The sequence below is a fragment of the Schistosoma haematobium genome, chromosome ZW (genome assembly GCF_000699445.3).
Source record: "Schistosoma haematobium chromosome ZW, whole genome shotgun sequence".
In the NCBI taxonomy this organism is placed as follows: domain Eukaryota; kingdom Metazoa; phylum Platyhelminthes; class Trematoda; order Strigeidida; family Schistosomatidae; genus Schistosoma; species Schistosoma haematobium.
The window spans coordinates 57,599,639-57,613,035 of record NC_067195.1 but is presented as its reverse complement, the minus strand read 5'-3'; the positions used below and the strand labels follow the sequence as shown (position 1 = coordinate 57,613,035).

The 13,397-nt window shown below is 30.5% G+C and overlaps 1 protein-coding gene across 1 annotated transcript; it reads right to left on the bottom strand.

The window, feature by feature from the left end:
- Positions 1-11,937: 11,937 nt before the first annotated feature.
- MS3_00003979 (uncharacterized protein) lies at positions 11,938-12,279 on the bottom strand (the record flags this gene model as incomplete). The annotated part of the gene is made up of 1 exon (XM_012939531.1): positions 11,938-12,279. The coding sequence occupies one exon, from the start codon at positions 12,277-12,279 to the stop codon at positions 11,938-11,940; it is 342 nt and encodes a 113-aa protein (XP_012794985.1).
- Positions 12,280-13,397: the final 1,118 nt, after the last annotated feature.

Here is a 13,397-nt window from a genome sequence, read left to right as displayed (position 1 = left end):
TTCTCATCGAGATATAACAAAAGGAAGATAGTTTAGATTCAGATTAAAAACATCAAAACTCTGGAAATCAAATGATGAAATTATTTCTCACTAGCTGCTGACTATTTAAAATTACATTGATCATTTGAGTTAATAAATACATTAGTTTATCTAATAAAGTTTAATCTACTTCTCACGTTGAACTATTAAATAAAACCTTTATTATTCTTATTACTATTTGTACACCTGCTTTCTTACTATTAATTTGTACTTTTAACCTATTATATGTTGTTATTCAATCTTTTCTATTACGTTCATTGAATCAGAAAGTACCTTAATCAGTTTAATGTTTTCATGTATCTCCATTAGAGTAAAGTCTGATGAGGATCTAATTGAAAACATTATTGTTCACTTATTTGTGTTTTTCAAATAAATTAGTTCATATATTTTGTCTATTGAATATGCGATATGGTTCAAGGTCAAATGAGTCGATGAAATACAGGAATATTCAACATAATGAATTATTTTTCTCTTTTGTATTTTTCTTTTAAAACAAAAAGGTCCAGTTGACATTTATGAATGCATTGTTTTTATTCTATTTGATATTGTCTAACAGTACCCCTAAAATTCATGTTTTCTTTTATCAGCTGCATGTTTATGCATTTGTTATCAGTTTTCCATTTAAAAGTAAGTTCACCAAACATGATTCTAATATTAAATTGGGAGTTTGTATTCTTACCTGTGATGAAAACTAAATTGAAATAATTTCGTATGTTACTGTATAATCTAGTCGACACAGTGATAATTATCGTCTATTATATGAAGAGTATTATTTGTCTTTTAAATACCACAGTTTCTGGAGTTTATTTCCTACGTTTATGTTGTTGTATGCGCTTCTGTACATGTTTTTACACAATCATGGTATAATGTTTTGGATTATTTGAATTATAGCACGAACGTAGAATCCCAGAATTAACGCAATTGAATTAAGAAGTAAGACACAAGCACAAGCGAATGTATTGTATTTGGAATTCGAAATCGAGCATTCAACAAGTACAAAGGTATTATTAGTTCGTTCAAACACCACACATGGTCAACATACACTTAATGGTGAAGTATCGATGCAAGCATATGTACTACTTGAAAACCCCAATGTGTATCAGTACCATTACTATTTAACAACATACTTATTTCGTAAATCTAATCCAGTGTTTAGTAAGTAGCTTGAAACTAATCCATATAAGTTTTGGATGAGACCAATACTATTGTAGTGAACGAGAACACAAGTAGGAACAATCGAATGTATTTGAACACATTACAGAACATCTTAGTAAAATCTGAGAACCATACAGTAAATACTTCATTTGCAAAATGTCAATCAATCGTCTCACACTTCACTGTTCTTTCGATTCTACATCAATCATTCTTTATTCTCATTCTTCTTTGATCTTTTTAACTTTCTGCCTCCAGGTATTTCACTTTCGACTAATGATACATACCATTTATATCTGTCAACTTTAGTAGCACACACCACACTATATCAACGAACTGAGTGTGCTTTTAATTCACTCTCTAATCCTTTCAGTGTTATTTCTTAATTTATATCTAAGAATTGCCGAATAAATCCTAAGAAGCTGAATTTTGAAGAAACTGTTTATTGGTTTGCAATAGCTAGTTTCTAAAGAATATCCTTATACTTCTTCCAATCTATTTAATTTGTTCAAAATAAACTCTTTTCATTTTGGGAACTTTGATCTCTTTAGATAATTCCAAAAAAGATTGATTCATTACTATAATTAAATAGGAAAGAATTAGATTTGTACTATGTAATAACTGGTGTATTTTCTGGTATATTGAATACTTTCAATCTACATATTTAATTGTGTGGATAATGAAAGGTTGTTTTTTTTTTACTAAGAATAGACTTCTTGAGAAATGGTGGTGGTCGATTTTTCCTTGATTCGTATGATGCTAAATAGTAATAGTGTGGTGTATGCTACTTATGCTGACCGATATAAATAGTATATAGCACCAATCGGAAATGGAATGCCTGGCAGTAGAAGATTCAAATGAAAAGAACATGAGGGAAATCGTAGACCAATCAAAATAACAACAGAATTTGAGGAATAATTGGGTATGTAAAGGACAAAGCAAAAAAGATGCGCAGATGATGTAGTTAATGTACGATTTTCATATTTTATGAAGGCACTGTACAGTTTCGCTTTAAACCATAGATTTATTTCCCCACCTAAGTCCTCGTTTGCTACAACAGTAATAACATTCAGTTAGTTTACGCATACATAAAATAAGGTATAAAGAGCGATTGCCCGCAGTATTGATAATATGTGAACACTTGAATCAATGTTCGATAAGACAGTTTAGTTCCAATTCAAAATTATGCTTTAAGAAAGGTTGATGTCATTTGTTTAGACTAGTCAATTTTATCATCTAAAAATGTAATTAATAATCAAAAAACTTTAATTGAACCGAGTGATTTAACTCATCTTTTGTATGTGTATTTATCTAATTCGGAGATGGTAGGTTTTTACCTCAGTCAAATCTAGACATTAAATCTCCCGTATTTCCATATTTTCTTCACAAATTTAGCATAAACATTTGAGGATAGAATGGCTGTTTACAAAATATCACTTTCATTTCACATTTTTAGGGTTATGCTAGAGATAATTACCGGACCCAGGTTCGTACACTACAGAATAAACAATAACGCTAATAGTCTTACAATAAGCTACTACTTTTGTTATCACGTTAGTGTTTAGTTCAATTGTATTAATTCATTCCCAGAAGCTCAAGAAAATGCCAGTTTGTCAAAGTGATCATTCATTGTAAAAAATAGATAGGGATATCATAGAAATGAGCAAAGGAAAGGAAGATTTCGAAATACCAGACGAACAAAATTACCGTCCATATTTTGTGGAAGAAAATGTAGTACATACCGTAAACCAACTACTTTTAGAAAACTATGGCTTTGATTTACATTCACATTCGAACATGCAATTGACATTTGCACCAGTGCATATATGAATTACAACGAATTCCACTTATATGAAATCTAGTTATGAGGATATACGTAATAGATACTACTTTGAATATTTTTCATTTAAAAACAGACAATAACCATGATCATTCTATCTTAAATGCGTTTTCACTTTTATTGAGATTTTAACTTTAGATATCAAGTGGCTAAAATCCCATATGTTTCAGCACTTATGCAAAGCTAATTGTAGGAAAATGTAAATCTTATAATCAACCATCCTATTAACTCTCTCTGGTAATATCTGGTGAACACGGTTTTGTTTGATTCTCAAACACTGCATAAAACGTATATTATCTCAACTAAAATCAATCAAAGAAGAGAATATGATTTTAGACATTATTATCTAAAGTATTTTACAATATAACTAACCAGAATGCTAAATAAAAGCTCAGTTTTGAAGATCAGATTTTTTAAATGACAATAGTAAAATCTATTTCAAAAAAATTTAAGTCCTGCCAAAACATTAACGATTCAGACAATTAATAGTAATAGGCAACGATGTCTAATGCTCATTTATTGAATGAAAATAAATCCTATTTTAAAAGACTTTACAGAATAAAAAGCATTTAAATATAGTTTCGTGTTAGCTATTATGTCGTTTTAAACAGTCTGTAAATTAATGATTTTTAATGGATAAGTTATGTTTTTATAGACAAATTAACACTAAAACTGTTACTTTAGACTCACCTATCTTGGTAAAGATAGTATACAAATGCTGCATGATCATCATTTTTGCCAGTATACAATCCATTAAAATAAACAAATATGGTAAAATGTACGATCATAACATACTCTGTTTCCAGTTTCCATGGCATCTGTGATAACGCTTTACACAAAAAAGTACATTTTTGGAATTTAAACTTTGTAAAATAGTTTTGAATAATAATAACTTTCAGAATTTGGGGTTTGCCAAGATATTTTCACTTTAAAGACTAGATATAATTAGATAACCATCTGGTACCATGAAGTACTGGACAGCCATTTTGACCCAATCTAGGGTTTCTCAATAGTAAAAACCTAGCTTATTGTAATATAGGATAGTGTAGACAAATGTTCGACTAAAATGTATTTACTTCGATTTTTTGTGTCGCCTTAACAAATAATTGTAGTTGAATGCTTGAACATGGCTAAAATGAATGAATAATAATTTGAATCAACCTAATAATTAATATTTTAATAGTTTTCGAATAGATAAGACATGTAATAGACTATGTTAAGCAATTGACAGAATGAGTTGGGCCTTTATGTCTTTATCTTTTTGTGTTCTTTTAAAATGTCCTTTTTTAGCTATCTTTGAATTTGTTAGTTCTGATGAAATCAGACCTGTATTGATTCACTGTGTCAGTCGAATTGTATTAAAGCTTTATTATGCTTCTCTTTCCAACGTTTTATGAAAATTATTTGCTTAGTTTATTCGTATTACCAAAGTTTTATTTACACATGTTGACAGTCGGTAGCTATATATTATTGGCTGTGTTTCCTCTCCCCTATTAAATGGATCGAAATATAGAAATGAGAACTATGCATAATGCGAATCGATTAAAGTTGTTTGTTTACGGTAGATTTGTGAATTGAAAAATATAAAAAGTAATAGAATATATGATAATTAAAATAAACTGAATTACAATTATCCGTATAAACTGAAAACAACATTGCGTACAGGTTGTTATTTAGAAATGAGAAAGTTATATAATTTCTTATCTTTACCTTTTACTATAACTAAGATTCACTCAGACACAACAATAACTAATGTTGTGTTTTACTATAAAGGTATACAAAAAAACAGACTATAAAGTGGCAAATATCATGATATTGTATACATTTAGAGGTCACATATAAGTACCTCCTTAGTTACCGTCAAGGTCAGCTTACACTCAACTCATTTACATATCCCTTAACAAGATTAAAATGAATATGATCAATTAAATTTTAATTCTATTGTTCTAGTTTTTTTTTAAATTTAGACAACTTGTTTTCACTGTGAATTAAAGTTGAGAACAAACAACTATTGAAACAGAACATTATAAATTCACTATGTTTAGCGTATTTATTTACAAATGTGATTGAAGTTAGGAAAGGTGTTGAATAAAATGAAAGATATTACATCATTGCGCAATCAAAACTGTTAATCGTAAATAATTAAGTGTTAGAGATCTATTAACAGCGTTATATGTACATATGATATGTATGTAGAAGGACTAGATAGATGCTTTGGACAGTACAAAATATTGATCATATAATAGAGACCAGAAATTACAAACAAGAAGCTTGATATATGATGTTGCATGATCATTTACAGGTAAATATAATAAAAAATCGGATAGCCATAGAGGATACCATGATTCAACACTAAAGAAAACGTTCTACACAAAAACTGATATGGTAAAGGTATATTAGGTGCTGATTTTATGAATATACGAATTTAGTCATAATTGTTTAGTATCTACTCCTTCAGTAAACTGAAAACCATTTGTACATCTGTAATACTTAATGTTTTAAAGAAGTCTGCACTATGTCAACTATCATTTATATAACATTTATTATCGTTAAAGTTTACGAAGCCTAGTGAGAGGAGGTGAATGTCTAAGTTTAGTCAATTCAACGTATGACAGTTAACATCAGTGGTCATGGATCGTTATCATTCATTATCTCAATTTATCTGTAGTTAAAACAGTTAGTTGCTGGATATTTAGTGTTAAATAAATGACTTCTTCAGACCATTCCATATGAAGTAATTTTGAACATAGTTTCTTGTCAAACTATTCAACATTATATTTTAAATACGGATATCTGGATTGATCCATTTCAGAATCTTAATGCAAATAATTGTTATATCAATATTACATTTCGTCGTAATAATCAAGCCAACTAAAGCAATTTTCTGTTACTTTATAGTTCACTTGAAATGCAAACGTTTCTTGGGTTTAAAAAAACGCACTATCGAATCATGTTTATATTTAAAACTTTGAATGAAGCAGTTTGGTCAGATCATAAGGATCAATTACGATTCTGTTTATGTTAAGTCTGTTTATTAAAATAAACATTATTTTTATTATTGTTATGCAATATTTACAAAATACCATTTCAGTAACTAGATTGTAGATAGGGGAAAATCGATAAGTAATGTTTATCAAACATAAATAACCTTGGGAGCGAATTTATAATACCATATATATACGAGTGCATCATGTATTTAGTGAATTTCAATGAACTTTGGATAAATAATAGAATAATAACTGGTTTTGTGAAGATTGTAAAAATTTAACAATTGAATTCATGAGTCAACTGAGGATTGACTACCATGAAAAACCTGGAATCACTGGACGGCTGTTTCATCCTAGTATAGGACTCCTTAGTATCCATGATCCTGCCCCGCGAGATTCGAGCCCAGGACCTATCAGTCTCTGATTTTTATATTTTATTGTTGAGTAAAATAAAATTTAGTTTATTCATATCCTGTATTTCCCAAAGTATAAAGGGTGTAAGAAGTTAATCTTTTAGTTAACGTTTTATCGTTTCTAAATAATTCCATTAAAAGTAGTAACGGTTACTTTATTTTGTAAAAAACTTTACAAATTTTCTGTATGTTAAACATTTTTTGTAAATCACTGAAGAGTTACTTATTTAGTTTGAAAAGTAGATATCTTCATCATTTTTACTTCACATTTCAGTAAAATGTGTGTACCATTTTGTTTAGTAGTATCATTATAATAAGCAAAAAAATTCAGGTCGAATGTCATTGAGAAATGAAATGACTCAAGAACTGATATCATATGATTGTACATGATAATGAATGACGTTTGATTTCCTGTTGACAATTTGTATATTACTTTATTATTCTAAAAAATGAAAATATTTGTTCTTTTAGAGAGTCATGCTGTTCTTGAAAAAGGTTCATTCGGTTTATTCATTAATTCAGTAGTCTAGTATCATAAGCAGCTATCACGACTATATTGTCAACTATCGTACATCATACTATTCATTCACCTTAATATTACAAAACTTGTTTGTTATTCAAACTGTTTCTTTTTTCATTATAATTTTCGAAGCAATTGTAACAGTAAATTAACATTAACTTGATAATAGACTGATATCTATTGATATTCAGTAACTGTATTGTTTGAATTTTGACACACATTATACATTCATCATCGCTCTATTCTGTCTAAATTTAAAATTTCCGGTCTAATATTCATGATTTCACCAGTGATATATTAATTAACCATATATATTTTAGCAGCTCATAATGATATCAGTTGTTACTAATTTAGATTATGGCTGAGCCTTGATACTATGAAATAAGAAGAGGCTCAAATATTTTTTTCTTTTCTATCTGTTACTTATCAGAGATTAAATGAAATTTCATATTTCTACACGTTACTCATTTATTGGTTTAAATGAACCTCAATGAATAAAATGAATTATGGTAATCGCATCTATAAATCTCCAAAGCAAGAAATCTTGTTTTAAAAGAACACACAACTGTTAGATTATTTTAAGACAGTTTGTTAAAATCTCTAACGTAATAATCAACGATACCTTACTTTTCATCACAAAGTAGACTAGGGTCCTAGGCACAATACAAATGATCTTAATTAGCATAGATATGTTAGTAATTCTGCATCCCTTATGTTTATTTTTATGCACTAATCTAATTAAATAACTTTAAGTAAATATTTTATCAAATATCACAAAGGAGCAAATCGATTGCATCCAATGTAATACATTTTCAATGAATATAGCATGAGAAAAAAAAATTAACCACTGGTTCTCATGTTCACATTTTTTTGACAATTTAGTTGACATTTAGTTTAATATTTTCAGATTGATGAAAATTGTAGTTTTTTTTTTAAATTTGGGTAAATAATGATGAAATAAATTATTCATAGAATAAATATCTGTCAAAGATATGCAGCTATGCCATAAACAATCGAGTGTATATCAAAGTAATCAACTTGACGTTAAAAGTGTGTTTCATTATGATGATACAAGTGTAGCTCAATAGATTTACATAAATAGTAGTATAGTATAAACTCTATCGATATTAAAATATTTAAATCAATACCTAGTTGTTTTAGAGTAATGAAGATTTTCTAAACTATTTACTTATATTATTTCATTATACTTTGTTGTAATAAAGAGTAATAATAGGAAGTAAATGAGCTTATAAACTAACAATTTCTGTCTATTTGTTTCAACAATAAAGACTGTAGATTTGTGGTAAACTGTTTATATTATTTTCATAAGTACTGTTATGTATAAAACTTTCCAGTTATTGTATTCATAAGGAATACATAAATTTGATATATTAAAAGAATGATGATAATAATAAGGGATTTCCATTATCAGAATGGGTTTTGTGGAGATTTTTAGAAATTTCACTGGTTGAAATCATGAGTCAATTGAAGCTAGACCACCATGGAAAACCTGAAAGCACTGGACGGCCGTTTTGTTCTAGTATGGGACTCCTCAGCAGTGCACATCCACGGTCCCGCTAGCGGGATTCAAACCTAGGACCTATCAATCTCGCGCGCGAAGGCTTAACCACTAGACCACTGAGCTGAAGGTTCTTGTTTTACATATACATCTACAGTTCAAAAACGATTTCAACTTTTTACTTATACTTTTATTTTTACTTCATCTAAAAACGAATTAACCCTGAATATCCACTATTAATACCTCAAACTTACATTCACACACAATTCATTCATACATCTGTCTTCGCACTGTGAACTTTTCGCATGATTCACATACAACTAACTCATAGTGCCCTACTTACTAAAGTCAACATGTGAATATGGTTGGATATGAACAGTATACATTTGATTTGATTGTTAAACATTATATATTCTTTGATAATTTCGATTTTTAATTATTACCCTGAAGACGTTTAGACAAGTTTACTTGAAGAAATGTTGGGATTATTTAAATTTCAATCACTGAGATTATTTTACAGATAATTTTCACAAAGAATGTCTTCTTTATACTCGGCGCCCGATTTCTGTCAAACTATTCGTTTTAATATTGACAAATATTCGTATAAACTTAAATTTGTAGTAAAATTGATTCGGATTGTTTTTTAGACGAACAAATTTAATTTCTTGTAAAGAATAAATGTGAACAACCAAATGCACTTTAGTACGAAATTATAGACTCTTTTGATAAAATATGAGGACCATACATTGAATACTTCATTTGCGAAATTCCATCACTTGTCCTTCACATTCTGCATGATTCTTCCATGTCGCAATTCCTTTCTATTTCCCTTTCTGCTTTCTTTTCAACTTGATCTTCTTAGCCTTCTGCTGCCATGGTTTTCATTTCCGACTGGTGTTACATACTACTTATATCTGTCAATATAAGTAGCTATTATAAAATATATTACAAGCTATTACAAATATCTTTTTTTCCTATTAAATGTTTAAATGAACTGTTTTTAAATAAGAGGAAGCTAAAATATGTAAAATAATAAAGTGAAGACTGTTTTATTACTATAGATCAAGCTCATTTTCTACATTTTAACATCACGAGGTTAATTATTACCATACGGTAGTATTATCAATTTATTATATGAATAAATACTAGTGGTTTTCTTGTTAGACAATATCAATTATCAAATATGTCATAAAAAGCTTGAACTAGATTGCCAGACGAAACGTTAGATTTACTTTGAATTCATCCACTGAGATTTCACAAATACATTCTTCCTTTTTTTATATCATGGTAAGTTGATAAATGTTACAAATTTTTAATACAGTCATGACTATCATAATTTATTCGTTCATTGAAAAAAATCCTTTACTGATAAAACAACTTTATTTAACATCAAATTTTGGCAGTGAAAAACGAAAGAATTGACGATACATTTAAAAGATGTCATGAATATGTTCGTTTAAGACTGTTTATCAGTTCACAAGTACGATCTTTGGTTCTATGATCATGATCGCGATATTTCTGAGTGAACAGATTAAGTTGTCATTGCCTTGATATGACTTGTTTAGAATGCATATCGTTTTTCAGTATATTTGATAACATTGTTTATTTTCAAAGTTTCTTTGAGTTGAATTTTCAGTTTCTTATAAATATTCATATTCTTATTGTAGTGTATGCTACTTACATTGACGGACATACGTAGTGTTTAACACCAGTCGAACGTGAAATGGCAATCAAAAGAAGGTTGAGAAGATTGAACTGAAGAAAACAGAAAGGGATACATAAATGAATTGAGACTTGAAAGAACCATGAAGGATGTAAAGGACAGTTATTGGAAGATTTTCAAGTGGAGTATTTAATGTATGGTTTTCACATTTTACGAAAGAACTCTGTAATTTTGCACTGAATGATAAGGTGTTCCTTACCACCTGAGTGTTCCTTTAGTACAAAATGAATAATGAGAAGACTATGTTTTGTTTGACTTCATTGTTATCTACTAAGGTAGTCAACATCTATATGAGTTTTTGATCCAGTTATTTTGAAACAGACAACCATTTTAAGTCAACAGATAAAATCCTCATGGTGTCAATCTTGGTTTGATTGTTAGTGAAATTTTCAAAAAGTTACAACCAATTACAATCATTAATTATATATTTATTGGCGATGAAATTTCATAATATTCATTGTTTTTATGGAACGATTAACGACCGTAGGGAAAGTTAACATTTTTCTAACACAAAAGTTTAATTTGCAAAATAATCTTACGTTACAATTGGTCTGAAGTTATTAACATCATATGATCCGATAATAATGGATTATGATGGAACTATAGAAGTAAAGTTGATTTCACTAGTTTTATGTAAAACAGAAGTTCCTATTAATATATAACAATTACTGACTAATTAATATAAAAATTTTTCTGAATCCTCCAGGTACTATTTTTTCATGTTAGTAAATCAGACCATTATTTACGATTATATTAAAATTGATTAATCGTCACTATCACTCCTTTATAACGCTTCAACATATATAAGGGAAAAAGTAAGATGCTCAAATACAACGCGGAGAACACCATATCAATCACACTTGATGGAGAAAATCTGAGAGATGTGGAATTTTATGCGTATCTGGACAGTAGCATCATCGATGAACGTGAAGGATCTAATGAAGATGTGAAGGCGAGGATTGGCAAAGCAAGGACAGTATTCCCACCGTTGAAGAACATATGGAACTCAAAACAACTCTCAACCAATATTAAAGTCACAATCTTGAATACCAACGTCAAGACAGCTCTACTGCACGGAGCTGAAACTTGGAGAACTACCTCAACCATCATCAAGAAGGTACAAGTATTTATAAATAGTTGTCTACGCAAGATACTCAATATCCGTTAGCTGGACATCATCAGCAACAGCCTTCTGTGAGAGAGAAGAAACCAGCCTCCATCTGAAGAGTGAATTAGGAAAAGACTTTGGAGGTGAATGTGATATACACTGCAGAAACTATCAAGCTGCGTCACAATGTAAGCACTAACTTGGAATGTTGAAGGTAAACGGAAAAGTGGAAGACCAAGGAATACACTGAGTCGGGAGTCGGAAGCAGATACGAAAAGAATAAATAGCAACTGGGAGCGACTGAGAAGGATTGCCGAGGACAGAGTTCGATGTGGAATCCTGGTGAGCATCTTATGCTCTTTCACGAGGGGTAACAGGAATTAGTAGGTTTATAACGCTATTTAGGTACTTCACATTTTCTAACAGCATCGTGAAAACATGTATTATTCATAGAAATGAAACTAATTAAAAAATGAGTGCAATATTTGGACAAAGAATATTCTTTTCGAGAAATTCTTTTCAGGTTCTACAATTAAATGTCAAAATTAATAATTCGAAAAATGACCGGTTTAAGGGCAATGTGCATCGTTTAAAACATGTAAATTTGGGATTGTCAAACAAGATAGAATCAAATTGCTAATGCTGAGATGACTCATATAGAATGTTAACTTGAATCAGGTAGGTTTCGCCAGCTTCCTGAAGAGCAGAAACAGCAGAGCTTTGGAAACCAAGGTCAGTCTTGAAGTCTCGGGCAATCTCCCTCATCAAACGCTGGAAGGGCAGTTTACGTATCAGTAGTTCGGTTGATTTTTGATAACGACGAATCTCACGTAGGACAACTAGTCCAGGTCGATAACGATGAGGTTTCTCAACACCACCCGTTGCTGGTGCACTTTTACGTGCCGCTTTGGTAGTTAACTGCCTTCGTGGAGCCTTCCCACCTGTACTCTTGCGGGCAGTCTGCTTCGCTCGTGCCATGACTGTGAACATTCAAGATCCATGATCAGAATAAATATGGGTTTGATAGGGTGAGAGAAATAATAGTGCAATTACACTTCGATCAATTGTTTAATGGAAGACTATATTGTGCAAAAATGAGGTGGGATGAATGGGGAGTAAATGAATCATGTATTGGGGAGATTAATAATAATGTTTAACCAGTAATAACAATAATGATAATAATAATAATAATGTAAAGATTAGTGAATAAAGGTAACAGAGACAATTACATTTGACAACAGAAGGTTGTAAGTACAATAGTCAAAGTAAGTTATTCAATAGCTAAAAGTACTATTGATTAATTGGCCTTGAGGCTGGCCAGAGGAGAAGAAGCGGTTGAAGATATTTTTTGTGCGCGTAGTTCCGGTTTCTGCTTCAGCTATTTGAAAGACTTTAAGTCTGACAAGCGTTGGCAAAAAATTACTGACCTGATAAATGATTGAAAAGGATTGGTTTATACTGACACTATCACCAGTTTGCACTAAATGGGCCAAAATCGAGCTGTTGCCTTTCTTCACCAGACCTTTGCTTAGCCACCCTGGGAGGTGTTCGCGAGCACGAAAATATAAATTCCTTGAACTTCGACCAATATAACTTGCTCCACAGGAGCAATCGAACTGATAAATACAGAATGAAATTGTTATTCTGGGTAATTAATTTTTTAGCCTAAGTGTCACCATCAAGCGCGTAGAAAACACTAATCGTAGTTTTCCGGCGTTGAAAGATTTTTGGGTTGTTCTGAGTAATCTCTGAGTTAACATTTCTCTAGCCGCATCCCTTCTGAATTGTAGGCGCATGGACAGGGATATCTTATTCACCATTTGTATTTCGCCTATTCGCACTTTCGCGATCATATACTTACTTATAAACTTTCTAGGGTAACCATTCCTACTAAGAGTATTACTCAAGGTGTTTAACTCTACTTGAACTATATCCGTAGAACAGTGCTTATTCGGTAACTAAAAGTTTTGATCAGGTTTCTTTTATACTGTAGAAGTACAAAGCTAAGGAAATGTGTATAATGTCTCGTCCAGGTATTTCTTCTGTTTCCTTTTATTTAACAGACATATTTCAGATCCATTATACAGTTCCAATCG